This window comes from Danio rerio, chromosome 9, assembly GCF_052040795.2.
Source record: "Danio rerio strain M-AB ecotype USA chromosome 9, GRCz13ab, whole genome shotgun sequence".
NCBI classification, from domain to species: Eukaryota; Metazoa; Chordata; class Actinopteri; order Cypriniformes; family Danionidae; genus Danio; species Danio rerio.
In genome coordinates, this window is record NC_141029.1 from 3687873 (window position 1) to 3713144 (window position 25272).

Genomic DNA, 25272 nt, shown 5'->3' on the forward strand with positions numbered 1-25272 from the left:
TATGCTGACATATTTAATGATTTTGAGTCATTAATAAAACAATCATTCATCAGATGTTAAATAGTTTCGATATTAATACAAATCTTGGTTTTGATATGTTTTCACAGAAATGTTACAGTACGTTCTACATCCCATCAATACTATAAGAGAATAAAGCCATCTCAATAGATATATATATATATAGATATATACATATACAGCGAGTTGTGACTAAAAAGGCAATACACTTTAACTGAGCCTAAGGTAAACAGTGTTGAATATTAATATAGTGCAAATACAAAAATCTACAAAATCGTAATCTTAAAAAGCAGCACTGAGGGACGGTTCATGCATTTCTATATTCGTATAGACAGCAGAGATTACAGCGCAAATAGAGCCGTCCGCTTGAAATGCCCATCGACAGCAGAGATTTCAGTCAAACTTCAACTTTTAACATGTTTTTGAGATTTTTTGGTTTGCTCTGAGATCAAATTAAAGCGAGTTCGCCATAAAAAATTAGGATGTTTTGAGAAATGTCTCATTTGAAAGAGGTTTTTTGGTTCACACATTAAAGACTGCATTTACACTATAAATCTGATCTTTTCCGAACAAATCCAAGATTTTATTTCTTTTTGTTTATATTAAGTTCTTACCTAAAAACGACTGTAGTGATAAACCGAAAATGCAATGATGTTTATCTGATTGTTGGAATCTATAGTTTCCTTGTCTGATTTGATTGAGGGAATAAAGATATCGCGTTATGGATGACTGAACTGCCGGCCTCTGGAGCATCCTCTTCAGGCGTTTCTTCCTCATTAGAAGACTCACGGCCTGGGGTCCAGGCTTTTCTGAGATTTGGTTGTCAAATTTAGAAAACTGGATAAATTAAACCCTGAAGTTGGTTAATAGTTTCTAGAATGTGAGACAATAAGTTTATTAATAATCACAATTTTTGAAAAGATGTTCTGACAAAGATTTTTTAAGGAGCCGTCTTGAGGTGTGTGCTACTCGCTCATATCGAGACCGGCAGTCCTGTTTAGTAGAGTCTAACTGGTGGTGCAGCCAATTTTACACACAGGATTTACATGAGAACATGGAAACTGGTGTTTGAGGCTCACGGTATACATGTTTCCATGTAACTGAAAGTCTTGTCGTCCATCCCAGTTGTAAGATGGACAAATAATAACTTAATTTCTAGTTGATCATTTGGGAAAGTGGCAGAGTCAATTTTTCTGATGAATCACCTGTTGATCTGCATCCCAATCATCACAAATACTGCAGAAGACCTACTGGCACCAGCATGGACCCAAGATTCTCACAGGTATCAGTCACGTCGGGTGAAGGAAAAATCATGGTTTGGGGTTACATTCAGTATGGGGGCGTGCGTGAGATCTGCAACTTCAACAGCCTGAGGTATCAAGACGTTTGTGCTGTCCATTACCTTACAAACCACAAAAGAGGGCAAATTCTCCAGCAGGATAGCGCTCCTTCTCCTACTTCAGCCTTCACTTCAAAGCTCCTGAAAGCAAAGAAGGTCAAGCTGCTACAAGATTGGCCAGCCCAGTCACCAGATATGAACATTATTGAGCATGTCTGGGGTAGGATGAAGGAAGAGGCATTGAAGATGAATCCAAAGACTCTTGATGAACTCTGCGAGTCCTGCAAGAATGCTTTCTTCTTCATTCCAGATGACTTTATTTATCAGTGATTTGAGTCATGTCAGAGATGTATGGATGCAGTCCTCCAAGCTCATGATGGAGTCAGACACAATATTCATTCTGTCTCCACTGCAGCAGGACTTTATATTCTATACTGGACATTATTTCTGTTCAGTGACAAGACTTTAGTCTAAGCAGAGTCAGAATTATAAATCAAGGCATGATCATGTTTTATTTTGGTCAAACAAGTGTAATCTACAGGCCTTTGCCTTTCATATAAGCCACTTCTGATACCAAATGATCAACTAGAAGTTATTATTTGCTGTTCCTTAAACTTAGAGAGGCGACAAGACATTTGTCAGGTAGTGTACTACAACTTGTATTATTTAGCTATGCCTAGGTATATCTAATATTCATCATATGGCAGGTGCATTTCACTCTTTAATTCATTATTTAAGGTGTGCTTTTACCACAGGCAATATGAGTGATTCGTTTTAATGGCAATATGCCATACTGCCAAATAATCAACCACCCTGACCTAATGTGGAAGAGAAAAAGTATTTGCGTACAAAAAAATGAACCACACAAATCACGAGAAATGTTTTTGGTTTCTTTTTTGGATTGTTGCGGTCTACGGAGGATGAGGGAGCTCTCTGAATTCATCTAAAATATCCTAACTTGCGTTTTGAAGATGAACTAATAATAGGTCGTTCATGAACGACTCGTTCATTTTGAACAAATCTTTAATATGACTCGGGATCTACGAGTCCTCTCAGGGAGTGATTCGTTCATCCGCATATGCGCACATCTGTATCGTTTATTAAATTCTTTTGAGTCGTTCATTGCGGAAAGGCAGAAGCCAATCATATGCGTTTAGAGCCGGAAAAAGAATTGATCCATTCCTCCCTCGAGTCCTCTATCGGGTCTGAGTCATTCGTTCATCACGGGCCAATCATATGCGTTTAGAGCCAGAAAAAGAATTGATCCGTTCATGTCTCGAGTCCTCGGGTTTGAGTCATTCTGTCACGTGATGAACGAACGACTCAAGAACCAGAAGACGTGAAAGGTGAACTAATCATCATGGCTCCTATCAGCTCAGACTGTGCACATTGGTTAAGATTATATGTGACTGTCAGTGTAACGTGAACGAACCACTGAGATTTGAAGACATGAAGAGGTGAGCTGAGCAAAGAGACAACAATACCTTCATAGACGAAACAGCAGGTAAACTTCGAACTATTATTTTTCTCCTTCTTATAGTATTCTAGTTATGACATATTTGTGGTGTGATCAACCTTTTGGGCTAGTTTTAGATGTGTTTGGAAGCAATTCGTAACATTTTAATAATATTTTGGCAAATTGAACGAAATGACTCGAAAAAAGATTCGTTCATCTCGATGAACGAGACTCAAAGATCCGAGTCAGTAAAATGATCCGAACTTCCCATCACTGAGATGAATGAAGGGCTCAAGGAGACTGGAACGTCATGATTGTGAGTAATTAATAACAGAGTTGACATTTTTGAGTGAAATAACCCTTTAACTGGCATCAACAAACTTTACACCGCAGACTCTTCTGCTTTCCAATACATCTGCTTATCTCGAAGTTGGATTCAGCTTGTTGTGGTCATATCAGTGCCCACTTTGATCTCCTCTGGGCTTGTGGTGTTATTGGACAACGTTTGCGCCGTTTCCTCTCTTGGCCTCTTCCAAGCGGAGCGAGTAGCAATCCAGACAACAAGTGCACCGAATGCAGCAATAAGCAGCCCGAGAACATTCACCAACACGGCTTCAGGAGGAGAGTCTTTATAAGCAGGACTTTTCCTGAAACACATGACGGACAACACATTTGTGGTCAGGAAGTGTATTTGTGTGTGTGTTTTTAATCTGAAGCAGCACTTACAGGCTAAATATGAGTTTCTCAGTGATGCCCATGAGAGCTGCGGCGATGACACTGATGAAGATGAAGAGGCCGCTGTAGATGTGCAAAGGCATAAGAGCTGCACGCACACGCACTGGGGTGACGGGTATCAGATACACAGCGATCCCCAACACTATCTGAATCACCAGAAAGAAGAGCTACATCACAACCGATCACATGCAACACACACACACACACACATCTGAAATACCAATACATATGTAGACGATTAGCAGGGGTCTTTTAACCATTCTTAAACAGAGCAATTCCAGAGTTATGGATGTGACATTTGCAGTAAAAACTCAAAACAGTAAAAATATACGTTAACATTATATTGAAAGATCTGTTTATATTTTACAAAAAAATCTGCATGGTTCAAGCCTGCAGATATCATAATGCCAAATTTAAGACTTTAAGACCTTTTGAAGACTATTAGGTATTAAATTTAAGACCTATATCACAATATGAAAAACACGCATACACAAAGAGAAAATGAAAAAAAAAATGACTAAATTAGTGGTAAAATGAATGTATTTAAATTGAACAGTACTAAAGGTAGGTTAGATGCACCATTGAACTACAGAAAAAAAGCTAACAAACATCTTAAGGCTGATTTATACTTTCGCCTGGCGCCGCATCGCGCACCTCACGAAACGGACGAGGCTTTTATACTTGACCGCCATTGAGATATTCTCTTAATGACAGGGGGCGGTTAAAAGAAACAGACAGTAAAATCAGACGGATAAACAGAGCAGTAGAACGTTTCCACAACTTCGTCATATCATTAATATCATTGAAGATTTGTAAACTAATTGTTTTTTATAATTAATTATAAAGATTTTTATAATCATTCAAGATTTTTTTTAATCAAACTTTGAAGCATCACTTGTTTTTGTTCATATCTTGGACAGTTCTACTGATTAAAAGTTAAATACAAATGAGAACATGGGTTGCTCTACAATTATATTTTTATTATGGCAAGAATAATAAAAAAAAGGACACTTAAAAATACACTGACGTTTTTTTTTTTTTTTCCGGCTAGTTTCTGTCCTCCACTTATAAGCTAAAAAGGCAATAATGGTCAAACATTCCTGACCATTATAACCAATAATGCCAATAAATTGGGTATATTGTAAACTGATAGGTTCACATATTCTTTTCCAGTTATCAAATAAATAATTGTTACTTAATTTTAGTTTGTAACTTGTAAATTGTTTTAAATTCAAAATTGTAATATCTACATCAGTGTAAAACCTATGAATAGTGGAAAAACATATTCTGTAATATTAAAACCACCTGGGTCTTCATTTTTGCATGGCCTCTTTTTTTTTTTTTTTTTTAACAAACTTATCCCCCTCTCCACGCTGGATTACAAGCAAGAATCTAATCGCAGTGACGCAACTTCAAAAATTTGTTTCAAACCGCAAGGTTTTTGCAACGAATTTGCAGAAAATAACGCAAAAACAACCAATTTTCTTTTTTTTGTGTGAAATATACGTGTCCTTATAGTGTTTATAGCAGCGTGGGACACATATATGACTGTCAAGATCTCAAAATATGGGTTCCCTGCTAAAAAAACTAGCTTAAACCAGCCTAGGCTGGTTGGCTGGTTTTAGCTGGTTGACCAGCCTGGTTTTAGAGGGGTTTCGGCCATTTCCAGCCTGGTTTTTTCGCTGGTCTGGCTATAAAATGACCAGCTAAATCCAGCTAAAACCAGCTTGACCAGCCTGGTTTAAGCTAGACATAGCTGGTTTTGGCTGGGCTCCCATCCTGGCTAGGCTGGTCAAGCTGGTTTTACCTGGTCACCTCTCAGCTTGACCAGCTAAGACCAGGCTGTAAATGGCTGGAAACCAGCCTGGAAGTTACCAAAACCCCTCTAAAACCGGCCTGGTCGACCAGCTAAAACCAGCCAACCAGCCTAGGCTGGTTTAAGCAGTTTTTTTCAGTAGGGTTTTGGCGTTGAGACGATTTAACATTTGGGATTGTCCATTCTCATATTATTTTAAACTGAAACTGACTCTCACAAAATATGCTTTTGTCCTTAAAGTCATTTGAACGTTGTCAGTATCAATAAAACAGCTTCATTCATTTTATACGATTTACATGTCAACTTTTTCAGCTGTTTAAATGCAATAAGAGAGCCTAAGACATTTACATACAGACTTGCACACAGTACATGTCTGTTCACAGTATAAGAAACAACTACATAATGTGTAGTCATTTAAATAAAATAAAGTCAAATTCAAAGTTTGAAATTAAAAAAAAAAATTATTTAACAATTAAAAGTAAAATCCTGAACCACTGGCCCGATAGGTTATTGGCCACAAATAGATTAAGTTGAAATAACTTAACAAATTTAAGTGGACTGAACATAAAACAATTAAGTTGTTCCCAAAAAACCTTAAGAATTGTGTCATTTCAGCTTATTTTAAATAAGTAGTTTAAACAAGCAGCATTTTAAATGTGTACTTCATTCACCGCTGATTTAGACAAATCTGCCAAACATTCAGTTTACCTCTGTAAGAACTAAAACTTCACTTACAGCACCTGCTACGACCCTGTGTAGATGTACACCAGTGTCCGTGAACTCATACCTGTGATGGATACAGTACGACAGCAGCCAGACCAACCCAGCTGTGAAGACTGTACATGTTGGGAATGTTTTTGGCATTGTGGAAATCAAACACAGCCACCACAGAAATCACAGCCAAGATGAAGGCGAGAATATGCAGCCCTGCGTGGATCAACTTCATCATCTGCTTGCTGCACCTCCAGGTCCATGGCAGTCTGTACACTACAATTGCTGAGGAGGAAGAAAAAAAAGACGTGAAGAGCATTCAAATGCCATGAGGGGGGCGATGACGTTTTAAATACTCGAATACAAACATGTCCCAAGAAACTAACATTTCTCCTTAATAATATAGTAAGTATTCTTTGGAAATTCTAAGTAGGGAAATCATATTAGCAGCCAATGACTATCAACATACAAGATTGTTTGCAGTCAATTAAACAGTGCTGATGTTGTTTTGAGGTCATGTGATAGTACCATGGTAAACAAAATAGGAGCGCGTCACAAGCTGTCACTGAACGAATGTGCCAATATAAAACCCACTTTACCTCAATGCCAAGAGCATTCTCAGATCTTTCGCTAACATTCTGGAAATGTTCTCTCAGTGTTTTTTTAAATGTTCTTTCAGTAACATTAATACAGTGTTCAATATTATGCGGTCATACTGACACATCATAATGTTGTCATCGTTAGCTGGATGTCCACTAAACATGTAATTTTTCATCCTTACATCCCCGCAAGTATTTTTGTGTTTAAAAGAAGTTAAATAGACGTCTAAACATAGATGGCTGGCCTAAAACAAGGCTACCTATAGGCAGATGGGGAAAATTCTAAGAAAAGCCCAAAACAAGACTACACATCAATTAGACAGGAATGAATACCGACACACGTGAAGTCTGTCTAATCGGTGCACATCAGCAAAAGTCTAGTTTTGGGTTATTTTTTTATGTCTATTCGATTTTTACTGACAGTCTAAATATAGCCTAGCTTTAGCAATTGAGCCAGATTAGAGTCTCAAAAAAATAATACATTCACAAAATAAAATGAATACAACTACAATTCAAAATCCAATAATTAAGCACAATTCAGAAATGCACATTTTCAGTTCATAAATTCAAAGCACAATTCAAAAATATGCTAATCCAAATCATCAAATCAAAACAAAATTAGTAAAATGCAAAAAATACAACTCGGAATGTCAAAACACAATTCAAAAATAAACAATAGAAATTCGTAAATTCTTAACACAATTCAAAAATAGACAAATCCAAATTCGTCAAATGGAAACACGATTAGTAAATGCACAAATCCAATTCGTAAACTCAAAACACGATTTTAAAATACACAAATCCAATTTATCAAATGAAAACACGATTCGTAAATACACAAATCTCAAAGCACGATTAAAAAATACAAAAATCCTATTCAGCAAATTAAAACACGATTTGTAAATACACAAATGCAATTCCTGAATTCAAAACACGATTCATAAATAGACAAATGCAATTCATAAATTCAAAACACGATTCAAAAAATACACAAATCCAATTCGTCAAATGAAAACACAATTCGTAAAAACACAAATGCAATTCGTTAATTCAAAACACGATTCATAAATACACAAATGCAATTCGTAAACTCAAAACACGATTCCAAAATACACAAATCCAATTCGTTAAATGAAAACACAATTCGTAAATACACAAATGTCAAAACATGATTTCAAAATACACAAATCCAATTTGTCAAATGAAAACACGATTCGCAACTACAAAAATACAATTCGCTAATTCAAAACACGATTCAAAAATACACAAATCCAATTTGTAAACTCAAAACATGATTCATAAATACACAAATCATATTCATAAATATGCAAATCCAATTCGTAAATTAAAAACAATTCGTAAATACACAAATCCAAATCAATTGGCAATATTAGATTTTTAACTGGTGAATTTACAAATTGTGTGTTATGTAGCCTGTAAACTAATGTTTTAAATTTCAAAGTGGATTTTGTTAATGTGAATTGTGCGTGCATGTATGAACTTTATTTTGTAAATGTTTTATTTTTGAGACTGATCTGGCTCCATATTAGCCAAGTTGCGTTTAGACGCCAATCAAACACAACATTCAAAGCATTCAAGTCTAACATTTACCCAAAAGAAAACAAGGAACATTTTTCTAATGACGTTCAATGTATTTAAAAAGTTTTTAACGTTCCGTTAAAAGTAACCTCATGCGAGTTTAGTTTTATTTTGCTTTGTTTATTGTTGCGAAAAAACGCACTTGTTCGAAGTTTAAATCATTATACTGTCCGTTTTCAAAACACACCCAAAATCATGAGAAAAGCAACGTTACGACACATTAAGGTGGGCTACTTAAGTTATTTAAATGTTTTGAAAACTGTAATGTAATTGTGTGGGTCATAAACGTGACCTGTTGCTTTAAATCCTGATTACACACTCAGGAATGTGAAACCTCAGACTGTCTCAACAGATGCAAACACTCAACTCCTTACCGATTCCTTGAAGAAAAATAAAGCCTATAACCATCAACAGCGGGTGCCAGTTAAACTCAGCCGCTCCTCCGTCCCATCCGAGCCCTTCTCTGTAGTGTAAAACCCAGGATAAAGCGACCGCGATCGACACAATCCCGACCACCGACGCCAGAATGAAGAACAGCAGGAACTGCGGGTAGTCCTCCATCATCCTCGAGCTCTGAAGTGCACTAGATGACACTCTACATCTGACTGACCCGCTGCAGGAAAACACACACAAGACACGTCAGTTTGGGGGCTGGCTCGCGTTTTCACTTCTCACCCAAACAACGGGATGTGTCCCAAATCATAATATGGCGCCTGGGCGGGCGGCATCTTTTCTTAATTAACAACGTTTGAACAGAAAGGCATTAATACCTTTAAAATGACACTGAGATTTACATTCACAATCTTTTCCTTCACATTAATAACATCTACAAAATGTTTGTGGTTTGTTTAAACTACTTATTTAAAATGAGCTGAAACAACACACTTCTTCAGTTTTTTTTGGGACAACTTAATTGTATATAAGAATATATAAATAAAAATACAATAAAAAAATCTAATAAATTATGAATAAAGAAAAATAAGTAGCAGGGGAGTGGAAGTTCTCAAAATATGAAAGCAAAATCCTTTAATAAAGTATATAAATATCTTGAGTTTGACTTTTATACTTGGCATCATCCAAAAAAAAAATTTGTTTCTATAGTTCAAATATCTTAAATAATCTTGAATTAAGAAGCGTTTTTCAGAGAATAGGATCAGTCAAAATTAAGTGAGTTTTTCCTTAAAACAAGCAAACTATTCTTGTTTTTTTTGGTTTAATTTTAGTTTGAATTTAGTTAAATTGTTATTTTTCTTGTTTTAATATTAAATTAAGAAGGGCTTTTTCAAGAAATACTCAATTAAATTAAATTAATCTTTATTTCTGTACAATTTTACAATGTAGATTGTGTCAAAGCAGTTTAACATAGAATATTATAATAGATGGAAACAGTGTCAGTCCAGTTTTCAGAATTGAGTTGCTTTCACTACTGAAAGTCCAAACACAGAAGAGCAAATCCATCGATGCGAGCCAAACCTAGCAAGCCTGTGGCGAGGACAAAACTTCACCAATTGACGAAAGTGAAGGAAAAACCATTGAGAGGAACCTGCCATTTTTACTATTAAAAGCACATTTTAATTTAAATGTGATGTTTTTTGTTTTTATTTGTTTTTTACATATAAGCGCAGTACAGTGTTCATGTTCAGACTAAGTATAATATTTAAATGGCTGACACTAATAAATTTTCTTATTAATAGTAATTCATCTGCCACGTTTTTGAACTGTGAAGAGTTGTAGCTGCTTTACTGGGCCTACTATGACTACGCTACTGTACTTCAGTACTGCCCATGGAACTTGGAGAGACTATTTTTTTCTGAGGTGGTACTTTAGGAAAAAAGTTTGAGAACCACTGCTGTAGGCTATCGAAAAAAAAAATTAAGCTTAAAGGGGCTAATAACATTAACCTTAAAATGGTGTTTCAAAAGTTAAAAACTACTTTTATTCTAGCTGAAATAAAACAAATACGACTTTCTTCAGAAGAAAAAATATTATCAGACATACTGGGAAATTTCTTTGCTCTGTTTATTATTATATTTAAAAATGAAAAAAATTCAAAGGGGGCTGAAATTTCTGCCTTCAACTGTTTATAAATCATAAGCCATGTTTCTTTTCCTTCTGCCTAATCACGTACCTCAAAAAATATATTTAAAATAAATATAAACCAATATGATGTCTTTTGCCTGCTTTCTTTAATAACTACATTACACAATAGTTGTACTTTTACTTTTAGTACTTGAGTAGTAAATTTTGAAATAAGCTACTTAATACTTTAGTACTTCCACTTAAGTGTGGTGCTTAAAGAGCACTTCAACTTCTACTCAAGTCTTTTTTTGATAGAGCACTTGTACTTTTACTTAAGTCTGGGTCTCTAGTACTTTATACAGTTGAAGTCAGAATTATTAGCCCCTTCATTTTTTTTTCTTTGTTTTTAAATATTTCCCAAATGATGTTTAACAGAGCAAGAAAACTTTAACAGTATGTCTGATAATATTTTTTCTTCTGGAGAAAGTCTTATTTGTTTTATTTCGGCTAGAATAAAAGCAGTTTTTAATTTTTTAAACACAATTTTAGGGACAAAATTATTAGCCCCTTTAAGCTATATTTTTTTCTCAATAATCTACAGAACAAACCACTGTTATACAATAACTTGCCTAATTACCCTAACCTGCCTAGGTAACCTAATTAACCTAGTTAAGCCTTTAAATGTCACTTTAAGCTGTATAGAAGTGTCTTGAAAAATATCAAGTAAAATATTATTTACTGTCATCATGGCAAAGAGAAAATAAATCAGTTATTAGAGATGAGTTATTAAAACTATTATGTTTAGAAATGGGCTGAAAAAAATGTGCTCTCCGTTAAACAGAAATTGGGGAAAAAATAAGCAGGGGGCTAATAATTCAAGGGGGCTAATAATTCTGACTTCAACTGTACATCTCTAGCTAAAATATAATCTTTGTTCAAAATGTCTCTCTGCTTAGACTTATGACACCTCATGCTGTCTAAGTAGGCAACTCATGAAGTCTGTCAGCTCACTAAATGAAACACAGGCTGCTTTTCTTTTTTTTTTTTTTTCCTCGACAGTTTTGTAAGCAACCACAGTGTTATACAACGTAACTTGGTTTCACAATCATGACAAGAGAGTATCTGTCACAAAATTCTGTCTTTATTAAGAAAGTTACGAGTTAATGTTTGCATACTGATATAAATTAGTAAACAGAACCGTGTCAGGTCATTGATGTCAATGCATGAATGCTCGCTGATCAGCAATTTCTCCAATACAAATGACAGTGTGAAAGATTCATGCTTCATAATACAAAAATATATATAGTTTCTGCTCTCGAGTTGTCAAACATCGACATAGGAGAATATCTACATTATAACATGACATCATTATAACAGACATCTTTTATTACGTTGTTTTGTCTACATCAGGCATGTCCAAACTCGGTCCTGGGCCTGTGTGTCCTGCAAAGTTTAGTTCCAACCCCAATCAGACACACCTGGGCTAGCTAATCAAGCTCTTACTAGGCTTTCTAGAAACATCCATGCAGGTGTGTTGAGGCAAGCTAAAATCTGCAGGACACCAGACCTCCAGGACCTGGGGCCTGTTTCAGAAAGGAGGTTAACTGAAAACTCAGAGTATTTTAACCCTGAAATGAGAGAAACTCTAGGTTTTCCGTTTCAAAATGGCAGGTTTGTTAAACTCGAGAAAGCAGGGTAAGTCAAGCCTGTTTCTGAAAGAGAGGTAACTTTAACTCAGAGTCAGTTACCGTGGTAACTTACTCTGTGAATCTAACCTGGTCAGAAGCAGGTTTTATTCTCTAAACTCAGAGTTTCTCTCTGTCTCCTCCCCTTTTTTTAAGATGAAGCGGTATTTCTCGCCTTAGCCTTACGTTTCCACCCACCTATTTTAGAGCTCATTTTGGATATGTGCATAAAAACGATTGATAGAAACGTCATGATGCAAATAACTTTTTAAAATATGCATAAAAACGCGCATAACTGAGTAGGATAAACTTTTATTTGATAGAAAATGTGCGCATAAACTACGATGGAAACACTTTTACTGAACAAATTACAGTATGTACATTAAAAAAAGATCATGATCATATGATAATGAAAATGTGTGTAAATGGACAAACCAGCAGGCTGAGCACACTGTAACATGTCTTAAATATTGTTTTAGTCATTCTAAAATGCCTTAACTGTTTCAGTATTAGTGTATATTATTAATTACCTCAGAACGTCTGGTGCGTGTCAAGAGTCTCCGTGTCTCATGGCTTCAGACGCCCCCACGTGTTCCTTGTGTTTCAGCATTGTCTTCTGACATCGAGGGGCAAGTACATTAATTAGGCTAAATAAAGAATTAATTGACGCAGCTTCTTCTACCACAGTAAAGTCTGTTTTTACTGTTGATATTTGGTGCCAGTTTTATCAGGAAGTGACTATTTTTTTCTCTTTCACTCGTTGGATGGAATTTTATTCGCATCTTTTATGCAATATCCAGTTTTGCACATAAATTTATGTAATATATTTGGATGGAAACATAGCTATTGCCTACATTTTAGTCACACACAGAAAAACTACGAAAATGGCTTATCTTTTTTAAATAAATAATTAAATTAAATTCACCTTCGACATGCACTGTAACTAGATTAATGGGATTATTATTCTTTCTAAAAATTATTTTTAGTACTGCTTACCTTCTAAATGTTATATTAACCTATCACTTGATCAATAAAAAAGGCAGACACACAAGTGCACTGTTAAATCATTTAAAACTAATAAATGTATAAAAGAAAGTTTCAAAAAAAATCTATAAACGTCACAAATTACATTACTTATTTTATTATACTTAAATATTTAAATACTTAAAAAGTTAAATTAGGCATTAACTTGAGCAGCTGTTTTCCCACGCTGTCTCTTCTTCACTGATGGTTGCTTCTTTTCAAATATATACGCTCATATTTGCTATAACTTTGCATGAGAACATCAAGTTCAGCTGGAGAAAGAAATGGTGATCTCTTTTATAAGATATTGCCATAGTCACTCTTAATGTCTGCGCTCCATTGATAATGCCTTTTTAAAGTCACGGTGTGCGCGCTTAACTCTGAGTTGGTCTACTCGAAGTTGATTGACCCAACTCAGATCAGCTGTTCTGAAACCGAAAACTCTGAGTTTTTAATCTCTCGGTAAATCAACTCAGAGTTCAAGTTTAAACTCTGAGTTGTTTGAACCTCCTTACTGAAACAGGCCCCTGGTCTACATGATATGAAGCATGCTCATTATGGTTGGTCTGAAGCTGGTCTCTTCATTTTATAAACATGGCAACAGAAGCTGTTGTTCTTCTCCTGGACAGTGTGAATAATGGTGTCTCTGTCAAAGTACACCTCGTGACTGTAGGTCTGGAAAAACAAAGGAGAACCTTTGAATTATGAGCAATTAAAAAAATAGCGTCTAATGCAGTGGTTCCCAAGCCTGTTCCTGGAGGCACACCGGCAGTACATATTTTGGATGTCTCTCTCATCTGACCCATTAACTTCAGGTTTTATTATGTTCTGATGAGTTGATTCAGGCGTGTTTGATTAGGAAGAGGTTGAAATGTGTACTGTTGGTGTGCCTTCAGGAACAGGGTTGGGAAACACTGGCCTAGATGATACATTTGTATTCGGGAAGATGTAAAGACTGAATTTGTGTGTGTGTTTTATCTGCAGCAGGATTTACAGGTCAAATATGAGTTTTTTCGGTTTAAAAGCGATTAATCGTGCTGACCTAGACTCTTGTTTCCCAACCCTGTTCCCAGAGACACACCAACAGTACATATTATGTATGTCTCCCTTATCAGACCCATCAACTTCAGCTTTTGTAGTCTCTTCTAATGCTCTGAAGAGTTGATTCAGGTGTGTTTGATTAGGAAAAGGTTGAAAATGTGTACAGTTGGTGTGCCTTAAGGAACAGAGTTGGGAAACACTGGCCTATACTATACATTTGTATTCAGGAAGATGCAAAGACTGCATTTGTGTGTGTGTGTTTGTGTGTTTTATCTAAAGCAGCTCCTAAAGGCCAAATACGAGTGTCTTTCGGTTTAAAAACTATTTATCATGCAGGTGTAAACCAGTGTTTCCCAACCCTGTTCCTGGAGATGCATCAACAGTCCATATTTTGGATGTCTCCCTTATCTGACCCATTAACTTTAGCTCTTGGAGTTTCTTCTAATGCTCTGATGAGTTGATTCAGGTGTGTTTGATTAGGAAGAGGTTGAAAACGGGTGCTGTTGGTGTGCCTTCAGGAACAGGATTGGGAAACACTGGCCAAGACAATACATTTTTGTAGTCAAAAAGATATAAAAGACTGCATTTGTGTGTGTGTGTGTGTGTGTGTGTGTGTGTGTGTGTGTGTGTCTTTTATCAGAAGCTGCACTTACAGGCCAAATATGAGTTCTTTCAGTTTAAAAATGATTTATTGTGCAGGCCTAGACCAGTGTTTCCCAACTCTGTTGCCGAAGACACACCAACAGTACATATTTTGGATGTCTTCCTCATCTGACCCATTAACTATGTTCTGATGAGTTGATTCAGGTGTGTTTGATTAGGAAGAGGTTGAAAATGTGTAATGTTGGTGTGTCTTCAGGAACAGGATTGGGAAACACTGGCAAACACATAGGAAACACCTAGAAAACACATTTTTAGTCAGGAAGATTCAAAGACTGCATTTGTGTGTGTGTGTGTTAGTGTGTTTTATTTAAAGCAGCACTTAAAGGCCAAATACGAGTGTCTTTTGGTTTAAAAACTATTTATCATGCAGGTGTAAACCAGTGTTTCCAAACCCTGTTCCTGGAGACGCATCAACAGTCCATATTTTGGATGATTCCCTTGCCTGACCCATTACTTTCAGGTTTTTATTATGTTCTAATGGGTTGATTCAGATGTGTTTGATTAGGAAGAGGCTGAGAGAGTGTTCTGTTGGTGTGCCTTTGGGAACAGTGTTGGAAACACTGGTCTAATGACATTAATTGAAGATTCATACCACATCCCAGGGCTCCTCCAGAGGAACTCTCTTCATTAAAGCGCCTGTTTTATTGTCATGCAGGCGAAGACGAGCCTGTCCTTCATCTTCAGCGTGAGTGATGTCCACCACAGCCAGCAGATCAAGCTCGTCTTCATACTTCACCATTCTGAACGTCTAGGTATTATAATAAGTATTCAAAATAATACACAAGCTCAGAGACCTCATGATCACGCATTAGACTGCAAAAGAATGCAGAGTTGTTGTTTTGTTTCTAGTCTAAATGTTTAAAAATTCTTAAATCAAGACGCATTTTCTAGATAAGGAATAAAATATTTTGTTGTTTTCAGAAATATGTCAAAATTATAAGTTTTTCCTTCAAACGGGCAAAATAATCTTAATATAAATAATATTTCGTGCTTGTTTTAAGCAAAACTGACTTAATTTTGACATATTTCTAAAAACAAGACAATATTTTTGCTTATCTAGCAAATAATTTAGGATTTTTTTGTAATATTTGGAGTAGAAAAAAGACAAAATGCTTTTTTTTTCATAGCATATTATTGATGTCAAAATTCTGTTTTCCTTAGAGAGATAGTTCACCATTTACACATCATTTACTTTGTTTTAAACCTTTATGGTTTTCTTTTTTATGTTGGACACAAAAGAAGATATTTTAAAAAATTATAAAAACCTGTAACCATTGACTTCCATAGTATTTGTTTTTACTTTGACGAAAACCAATGGTAACATTTTTCAAAATATCTTCATTTGTGTTCAACAAATAAAGGAAACTCACATGGAATCACTTGAGGGTGAGTAAATTGGCATTTTAAAGTGAACTCTCCCTTTGATGGCAAAAAAAATTAATTTTAGAAACCCCCAAATATGTTCTGGTGCTTAAGAAAACATGTTCTCCCTCAGATTAGACCTAAATCTGAGCTGGTGGTGTGCTGTACCTCTTGTGCAGGGTCATCGTCTAACATCTGAAATCTCCTTTTAACTGTACGGCCAGAAGAGGTCACAATCACCTGAGAGGCCTGCTGAGAGGAAGAAGAATTCATCACCGATATAAACCCTTGAGTCAAACTGTAGATGACAAAATGCCCTCGTACAAGTTTAAGAACTTGCAGTCTTAATGTGTTGGAAAGTCCTTTTTAGTTTGATTTTGTTTTGTTTTTTTTTGTATAATGCTTGTTTAAGAAACTGTTATGTCTCGAATATTTACTACCAATATTGCCATGAATATAGTCAATGCTGCTGATCTGGCATTAATACAAATAGAATAAATAAACAAATAAATAAACAAACTAATAAATAGATGAATAGATGGATGGATGGATGAACAAAAAATTTTACTGAACTATATAACACTTACATTACTGTCACGAGCAGCGGTGATGGAGAAATCTGTGATGATCTCATACTTCCAGTCACATCCTGTTTCCGCCATGATCTTGAGAATGCTGTAAAAGAGGAAATTAAAAGAAAAAAAAAATCAACTCCAGGGGAAAAAAACCAAATAGTTTAACCCAAAAGAAAACTATCATTGTTACACTGTAAAAAAAAACAAAAAAAAACAATGACAAAAAGTTGTGACATTTTTTATTTTACTTCATAAAATCTGACTTTAACTACATTTTTTGAAGTTCTACGCTGTTAAGATGACTAGAAAAGTAAAAAATGTAAGGCAGCGTGGAATTACAAATGCATAAATTGTAGGTTGCAATGTAAGTTTATAACTGAAAAGATTATATACATTGTCTTTAACTTTTCTTTATATCTATTTTTTAGGGGTTTTCACCTTTATTGTAATAGGACAGTGGAGATGTAGAGACAGGAAAGTATGGGGAGCAGAGATAAGGGAATAGTTGGCAAAGGACCTCGAGCCGGGAATCGAACTCAGGTCGCCGTAAACACCTCAGTGCCATGTGTCGACGCAATAACCACAAGGCTATTGGTGCTGACGTGTTTAACATTTTGAATGTATTCTCTATAACTTTGCTCTGACTTCTCTACAGACTTCTTTAAAACTTCTCTCTGACTACTCTAGGACTTCGCTCAGACTACTCAACAGACTACTCTAGGACTTCCCTCAGACTACTCAACAGACTACTCTAGGACTTCCCTCAGACTACTCAACAGACTACTCTAGGACTTCCCTCAGACTACTCAACAGACTACTCTAGGACTTCGCTCAGACTACTCAACAGACTACTCTAGGACTTCGCTCAGACTACTCAACAGACTACTCTAGGACTTCCCTCAGACTACTCAACAGACTACTCTAGGACTTCCCTCAGACTACTCGACAGACTACTCTAGGACTTCGCTCAGACTACTCGACAGACTACTCTAGGACTTCGCTCAGACTACTTTTAAACTTCGCTCAGACTACTCAACAGACTTATCTAGAACTTTGCTCTGACTACTCTTAATCTTCGCTTAGACTACTTTACAGGCTTCTTTAAAACTCTGCTCAAACTACTCAACAGACTTGTCTAGAACTTTGCTCAGACTACTTGACAGATTTCTCTGGAAAGTCCCTCAGACTACTTGACAGACTTCACAAGAACTTTGCTCAGACTTCTCTAGGACTTAGCTCAAACAACCCTAGGACTTCACTCAGACTACTCTAGGACTTCGCTCTGACTACTCTTGAACGTCGATTAGACTACTTCACAGGCTTCTTTAGAATTTTGCTCAGACAACTCTAGCACTCTGCTCAGACTACTTGACAGGCTTCTCTAGGACTCTGCTCAGACTACTTGACAGGCTTCTCTGGAACTTTGCTCAGAGAACTCAACAGACTTCACTAGTACTTTGCTCCGACTACTCTACACCTTTGCACAGACTACAGTGTAAGGTCTCCTCATTTACTTGTTTATCCTTGTCCAGTGACATGTCTCTAATAAAACATTAACATTTATGCTCACTTTATTGTGCTGGGCCCGGCATGAATGATTCGACCGGAGTCATCTGGGTGAAAAAAGATCCAGTCCACTTCTAGAGAGTCACATTTCATGTCCTGGACGCCGTTCTTTGCCTGATGTACAGATCATTGGAACAAATAGATAAGATGTTTACACTTAATTCAAATATGTTCATATAGTGTTTTTCGCAAAGGGTTTTATTCATTGATAGTTGTTTGGATTATTTTGTAAACATTGAAGGATTTCTCACAAAAAAAAAAAATTATCACAGCACTTGTGTATGAAGTTGTTATATAAGTAAATATGGAGTACTTGGTAACACTTTGGTTTAAGTAACAATTCACACTATAAACTACTGGCCAATATATATTTACCATTTTTTAATACATTCAGCTGGATAGAGTCTGGCAGGAGTACTGTTAGCTTAGCTTAGCATAAATCATTGAATCCGATTAGACCATTAGCATTTCACTTAAAAATGTCAACACTTTCCTATTTTCACTAGTTTCGATGATCATGTACGAAGACATATTGATATACAAAATTTACTAAGCCATTTGTCATTCATAACAGAATGTCAACATGGGTCCATCAATGAGATAAACCCAATAGAATCTTTAGTTTAATTTTACATCTACCACAACAGACATGACATAAAGGTCCTGGTATAACTTGTGCTGCATGTCCACATTCTGATAATATTGTGGTTTTTACATTGTTAGACAGACTAAGGGTGCTTTCACACCTGTGAATCGATTCAGTTGTTGCGAAACAGGGATTAACATTGTTACATTGTTGCGGTTCGCTTTCACACGACAAAGTTTCTAAACGGACCAAAATAGCTAAAACAAGTCACGTGTGAGTAAACTCTCCTCACATTGGTCAGAGTGTCAGGGTTTATTTTGCAGAGTCCCGCTCAGCTGTTAGGGGTGGCGGTGGTTTGATGGTGTTTGACAGGGTGCGCACGACGTGTCTGAAGAGCGAGGAGGGATGCGGTGGGGAGGGGTGAGAAGGGTGCGCGACGTATTTGAGGACCGGGAGAGAGACGCACGATTTCCAGGAGATCATCACTCATTTGTGGGCATCCGGGAGTCTCTGTGCATTTGCGGGAGACTACTGAAACTTCTGGGAGACTTGGGATGTCTGGAATGACCTCCCGCCCTACACATAATTCTCTCTTTACATGATATATCCATAAAACACTGTGATATAACCGGGCTCAGATCATATAGATTTCTTACTACAATCGAACAGTTCCAGAGTTCGTTTCAATCGAGCTGAGACCACCTCATTCAACTGATCTCTAAGCGATTGATTTGGCGCGATTGGAAGTTTCACATATGCCAAACGAACCGCGCTAACTTTGCAAACGAGACAGGTTCCCAAACAAAAGTCTAGGTGTGAAAGCACCCTTATGCTGCGTTCACACCAGACGTGGAACGCGAGGATAAATCGCGCTATTTGCACGTTAATTACCGCGTAAGCATTTGAGTTTACTTGCTTGATTCCCGCATTAAACCCCACTTCATTTGCGCGTCAAAATCACTTCAGAACAGACGCGGATTCACGTGATGGGCAGGGCTTCTGTCTGCCCGGTGACTCTAGCTTCGTAGCTAAATGGCTAACATGGATTTTATGAAGAAAATAACAGTGTTTATGTGCTTTATGAAGGCTGAAAAACAGCGTAGATACTTTTAGGGCCGTGTCGGAGGCTTTCAGCGGTGCTTCTGACTGAGCCAAGCCCAGTTTGATGACTTGTTGTCGGTGTCGGCTGGAGGATTTCCCCCGGGACACCATCAACAGGTTCTACGTCACAATCACAGCCCCACAAGAGCAAGCTTCTGATTGGTTAACGTGGCTAAGTTCAGATTTTTGAACTCGAGTGATTCGCGCAAAAATTCTTAATTCGCGCCGCGCCATTTGTGTAATTCGTGTCATTCGCGCGGCACCCTTCGTGCGTATTCGCGCCGCAGGATGTCTATTCACACGTTTCCATCGACTAAACATGTAAATCCCTCACGCTTGACGCGCGTTCCGCATCTGGGAAGACAGACTTGGGTTTACAGATGTGCTCCAACATTAGGCAAGTTCAAAACAAGACTGAAACATCCGTTTAGCTGTGCCTTTACTGAATGAGCACTGTGCTACGTCCAACAGATCACACTATTATGTATTTCTTTTCTTTTTCATTCTTTTATAACCTGTTTAACACATTTTTATTTTTTTGCTTTTTGTTTGTTTTTATTTTCTTATACTTGTCTCTTTTATTCCTGTTTATGTAAAACACGTTGAATTGCCACCGTGTATGACTTGTCACCACAATACTTTCACCACAGCCATTAAGAACAAACCTTTCCTATTTTATGGGACCTGAGATCCTTCCTTTGATCATCTGGGAATCTCTGTCTCTAAGACTAAAAGCTTGTCCTTATTTTTTTTTATTTGTTTACTTAATTCAATCATTGATTTTCCTTCAGCTTAGTCCATTATTTGAATAGACCACCTTAAATTTATTATTTTTATTATAATTTTTCATTTAAGAGTCAGGATTCAAACAATATGAGTGACGGATATTATCTTATTATTCAATATAATTTTCCGATACGTTTTTGCACATTCGATAAAAATACATTTAAATAAAAAAAAAGAAGAGGCACCAGAGCTCCATCTGTGATGGAGCAGACGTGGTGGGTTCCTCTGTGTCTCTTGTGGTTGGGGGTGTAGATGTAGTGCCAAGGATGTCCTCCAATCTGAACCCCATTCTCAAAGTATGTCATCTCAAACAAGACTGGGGGACACTCTGTGGAGAGAAGCATTGAAACCAATATTTGCTGAAATATTGTACTAAACTTGAAGTTTTAGGAACAACAAGTAATACCTAGACTTATAGTTGATCAATTGATATCAATGGTGGCTTACATGAAAGGCAAAAGCCTCTAGATGACGCTTATTAGACCAAAATAAAACATGATCATGCCTTGATTTCTAATGATTTAATTAGGACTGTAAGGTCTGACTTCGCTTAGACTAAAGTCTCATCACTGAACAGAAATAATGTCCAGTATAGAATATAAAGTCCTGCTGCAGTGGAGACAGAATGAATATTGTGTCTGACTCCATCATGAGCTTGGAGGACTGCATCCATACTTCTGGAATGACTCCGTCACCCACCATGAATGCAAATGTTGACCGGAACACCATATGGAGCATCTCCCACGATTCCCCTTGCATTATTCAGCTCACACTGCTGTCCCAGAATCAGCTCCTCAGTTCTAAACTGAAGTGGAATCATGATTAAACCGACATTTTCAACAAACATTCGGTCCAGCAAATATTCAGTCACACTTTCTTTTTAAAACACAATTCAGACTATTAACAAGCCACTTTTCGGACATCATTTTGATCTCAAACGAAGAACTAGAAAGAACTTAGTTTGAAGCATCTTGAATAGGATCATGCAGAATATAAACTTTATAAGTACAGATAACCTAGGCTGGTTTAAGCTTGATTTTTCAGCAGGAATATAATATATAATATGCCATTACCTTGTTAACAATGTACTCAAAACTGTAAAGTCGGACGAGTTTTGAGCTGTGTGATACAGCTAACACTCCCTGTGACAGCAGCACATCCACTGCAGTCTTACCAAACACCTGCACACAACACAACACAACACAACCTCTCATCATTCTGTTCAAGATCAGCATTTTGAACTAATTCAAGTATAAAAAAACAATTCACTGTGAACAATCTGTAAATATTAGTTTTGAAATCCCCACATTTGACAAAAAAGTACCAATTCAAGCATATCTAAATGAATAAAATTAACGATAAATAAAAAATGATACAAAACACAAATGCAGAAGATGTTACCTTTTTATTTATCTCCAGCATTCCAACAAGCTGCAGTGGAAACACTTGAAATGCAGCCACGCGCATGAGGATGTTATTATCAACACCAGCCTGAGAGAGACGGAGAATGAATGTACAATTGTGTATTGTATTATTTCATTATCTCTTTAATAATCATGTTAGTCGTTTTTCTTATTATTTGTGTATGTACTTATCAGACCTATATATGCATTATATACTCACCGGCCACTTTATTAGGTACACCTGTCCGACTGCTCGTTAATGCAAATTTCTAATCAGCCAATCACATGGCAGCAACTCAATGCATTCAGACATGTAAACATGGTCAAGGTGATCTGCTGCAGTTCAAACTGAGCATCAGAATGAGGAAGAAAGGTGGTTTAAGTGACCGTGAACATGGCATGGTTGTTGGTGCCAGATGGGCTGGTGCGAGCATTTCAGAAACTGATGATCTACTAGGATTGTCACGTACAACCATCTCTAGGGTTTACAGAGAATGGTCTGAAGATAATATATCCAGTGAGCGGCAGTTCTGTGGGCACAAATGCCTTGTTGATGCCAGAGGTCAGAGGAGAATGGTCAGACTGGTTCCAGCTGATAGAAAGGCAACAGTAACTCAAATAAGCACGCGTTACAACCGAGGTCTGCAGAAGAGCATCTCTGAACACACAACACATCCAAACTTGAGGCGGATGGGCTACAGCAGCAGAAGACCACACCGGGTGCCGCTCCTGTCAGCTAAGAACAGGAAACTGAGGCTACAATTCACACAGGCTCACCAAAACTCAACAACATGAAAGCATGGATCAATCCTGCCTTGTATCAACAGTTCAGGCTGGTGCTGGTGGTGTAATGGTGTTGGGGAGATTTTCTTGGCACACTTTGGGCCCATTAGTACCAATTGAGCATCATGTCAACGCCAGTATTGTTGCTGACCATGTCCATTCCTTTATGACCACAGTTTACCCATCGTCTGCTACATCCAGCAGGATAAAGCAGCATGTCATAAAGCATGAATCATCTCAGACTGGTTTCTTAAACATGACAATGAGTTCACTGTACTCAAATGGCCTCCACAGTCACCAGATCCCAATCCAATAGAGCAACCTTTGGGATTTGGTCGAACGGGAGATTGGCATCATGGATGTGCAGCCGACAAATCTGCAGCAACTGTGTGATGCTATCATGTCAATATGGAGCAAAATCTCTGAGGAATATTTCCAGTACCTTGTTGAATCTGAGATGAAGGATTAGGGCAGTTCTAAAGGCAAAAAGGGGTCCAACACTGTACTAGTAAGTTGTACCTAATAAAGTGGCCGGTGAGTGTATGATCACTTTATTCATAGGTTGTGCGATGTGAAATGCTTTGTCATGTCAGTAAAGATCTTTTGAATTGAACTGAGAGCGAGAGAAACAGCAATAGTGCAGATACAAGTGTATCCGAGTAAAGCCTGACCTGTCGTTCTAGAGCAGTCTGTTTGCATTGAACGGATTTGACGTAAAATGTCTCCTGTGAAGAGTCCCAACCTAACGATCTGTCGGAAAAACTCATATTAGTACAACAAAAACATTTGCAACCAGGGCTCATTGGAAATACGTGCTTCAGCCTACATTACTCTGAAATCCACAAAAACTGCATGAGCACTGACATTTTCCTCTCTTAAAAAGTTAATCTAACCCTACAATTAAATGTAAATAAAAACTGTCATAATTTACTCCCCCTCCGCTTCTTCTAAACCTGTTTAGCAAGTTGCAAGTTTATTTCTATAGCACATTTCATACACAGTGGCAATTCAAAGTGCTTTACATAAACAGGAATAAAAAAAGCACGTATAAGAAAAATAAAAACAAATAATAAAAATTATTAAAAAAACATACAAACAGATCAAATGTGTTATAAAAGAATGAAAGAGAACAGAAAAACATAATAGTGCGATCTGTCGGATGTAGCACAGTGCTCATTCAGGAAAGGCACAGCTAAACAGATGTGTTTTCAGTCTTGATTAGAATGTGCCTAATGTTGGAGCTGATTCCAGCAGCGAGGGGTGCAGTAGCTGAAAGCTGATTCACCCTGCTTTGACTGAACTCTTGGAACTTCTAGTTTATTCATTCATTCATTCATTTTCTTGTCGGCTTAGTCCCTTTATTAATCTGGGGTCGCCACAGCGGAATGAACCGCCAACTTATCCAGCAAGTTTTTACGCAGCGGATGCCCTTCCAGCCGCAACCCATCTCTGGGAAACATCCACACACATGCATTCACACTCATACACTACGGACAATTTAGCCTACCCAATTCACCTGTACCGCATGTCTTTGTACTGTGGGGGAAACCGGAGCACCCGGAGGAAACCTACGTGAAGGCGGGGAGAACATGCAAACTCCTCACAGAAACACCAACTGAGCCGAGGCCAAACCAGCGACCTTCTTGCTGTGAGGCGACAGCACTATCTACTGCGCCACTGCCTTGCCCCACTTCTAGTTTAAATGATCCTAAAGATCTGAGTGATCTGTTAGGTTTGTATTCAGTGAGCATTTCTGTAATGTATTGAGGTCCTAGGCCATTTAGTGATTTATAGACCAGTAATAATACTTTAAAATTTGTTCTGAATGTAACTGGGAGCCAGTGTAAAGACCTGAGGACAGGTGTGATGTGCTCTGATTTCCTGGTTCTGGTCAGAATTCTGGCTGCAGCGTTCTGGATGAGCTGCAACTGTCTGACTGTCTTTTTAGGAAGACCAGTGAGGAGGGCATTACAGTAATCCACCCTGCTGCTGATAAAAGCATGAACAAGTTTTTCTAAATCTTCACTAGAAAGAAAGCATCTGATTCTTGCTATGTTTTTGAGATGACAGTATGCTGATTTACTGACTGCTTTGACATGACTATTGAAACTCAGATCTGACTCCAGAGTCACACCAAGATTCTTGACCTTATTTTTTGTTGTTTGACCTTTAGTGCCAAGGTACGCATTCACCTTGAGAACCTCATCTCTGTTCCCAAATGCAATCACTTGAGTTTTCTCTTTGTTTAACTGAAGAAAGTTTTGGCACATCCAACTGTTAATTTCATCAATGCACTGGCAGAGGGTGTCATTGGGGATTTAGTCATTAGGCTAGTCATTTAGGTTAGTTTTTTCTGATGAAAACATGACAATTTTCCCTATTATAGATGTAGATGTACCAACATAG

At 37.3% G+C, this 25272-nt stretch overlaps 2 protein-coding genes across 10 annotated transcripts in view; both read right to left on the reverse strand.

Moving 5' to 3' along the window:
• Positions 1-8905, reverse strand: cybrd1 (cytochrome b reductase 1). Of its 2 annotated transcripts, none has more exon segments than NM_001020500.3 (4): positions 1-3460; positions 3540-3694; positions 6152-6360; positions 8648-8905. In NM_001020500.3, coding segments are annotated over 4 exon segments (762 nt in total). In that variant the 5' UTR covers positions 8835-8905; the 3' UTR covers positions 1-3249.
• dcaf17 (ddb1 and cul4 associated factor 17) overlaps positions 8745-25272 on the reverse strand; it is a 23355-nt gene continuing 6827 nt past the window's right edge. The window contains exons 5-15 of one of the 8 annotated variants that reach the window (XR_015498898.1): positions 23538-23616; positions 22082-22171; positions 21754-21861; positions 21380-21485; positions 20866-21008; positions 18212-18321; positions 16654-16741; positions 16235-16318; positions 15242-15452; positions 13526-13890; positions 11416-11868 (exon numbers count right to left, since the gene is read on the reverse strand). Coding sequence is in view for 6 of the 8 variants with exons in the window: in XM_087266661.1 (XP_087122787.1) it covers positions 13556-13675; positions 15297-15452; positions 16235-16318; positions 16654-16741; positions 18212-18321; positions 20866-21008; positions 21380-21485; positions 21754-21861; positions 22082-22171; positions 23538-23616 (1084 nt within the window). In the remaining 2 variants the exon portion in view is untranslated. 8 annotated transcript variants of the gene reach the window in all.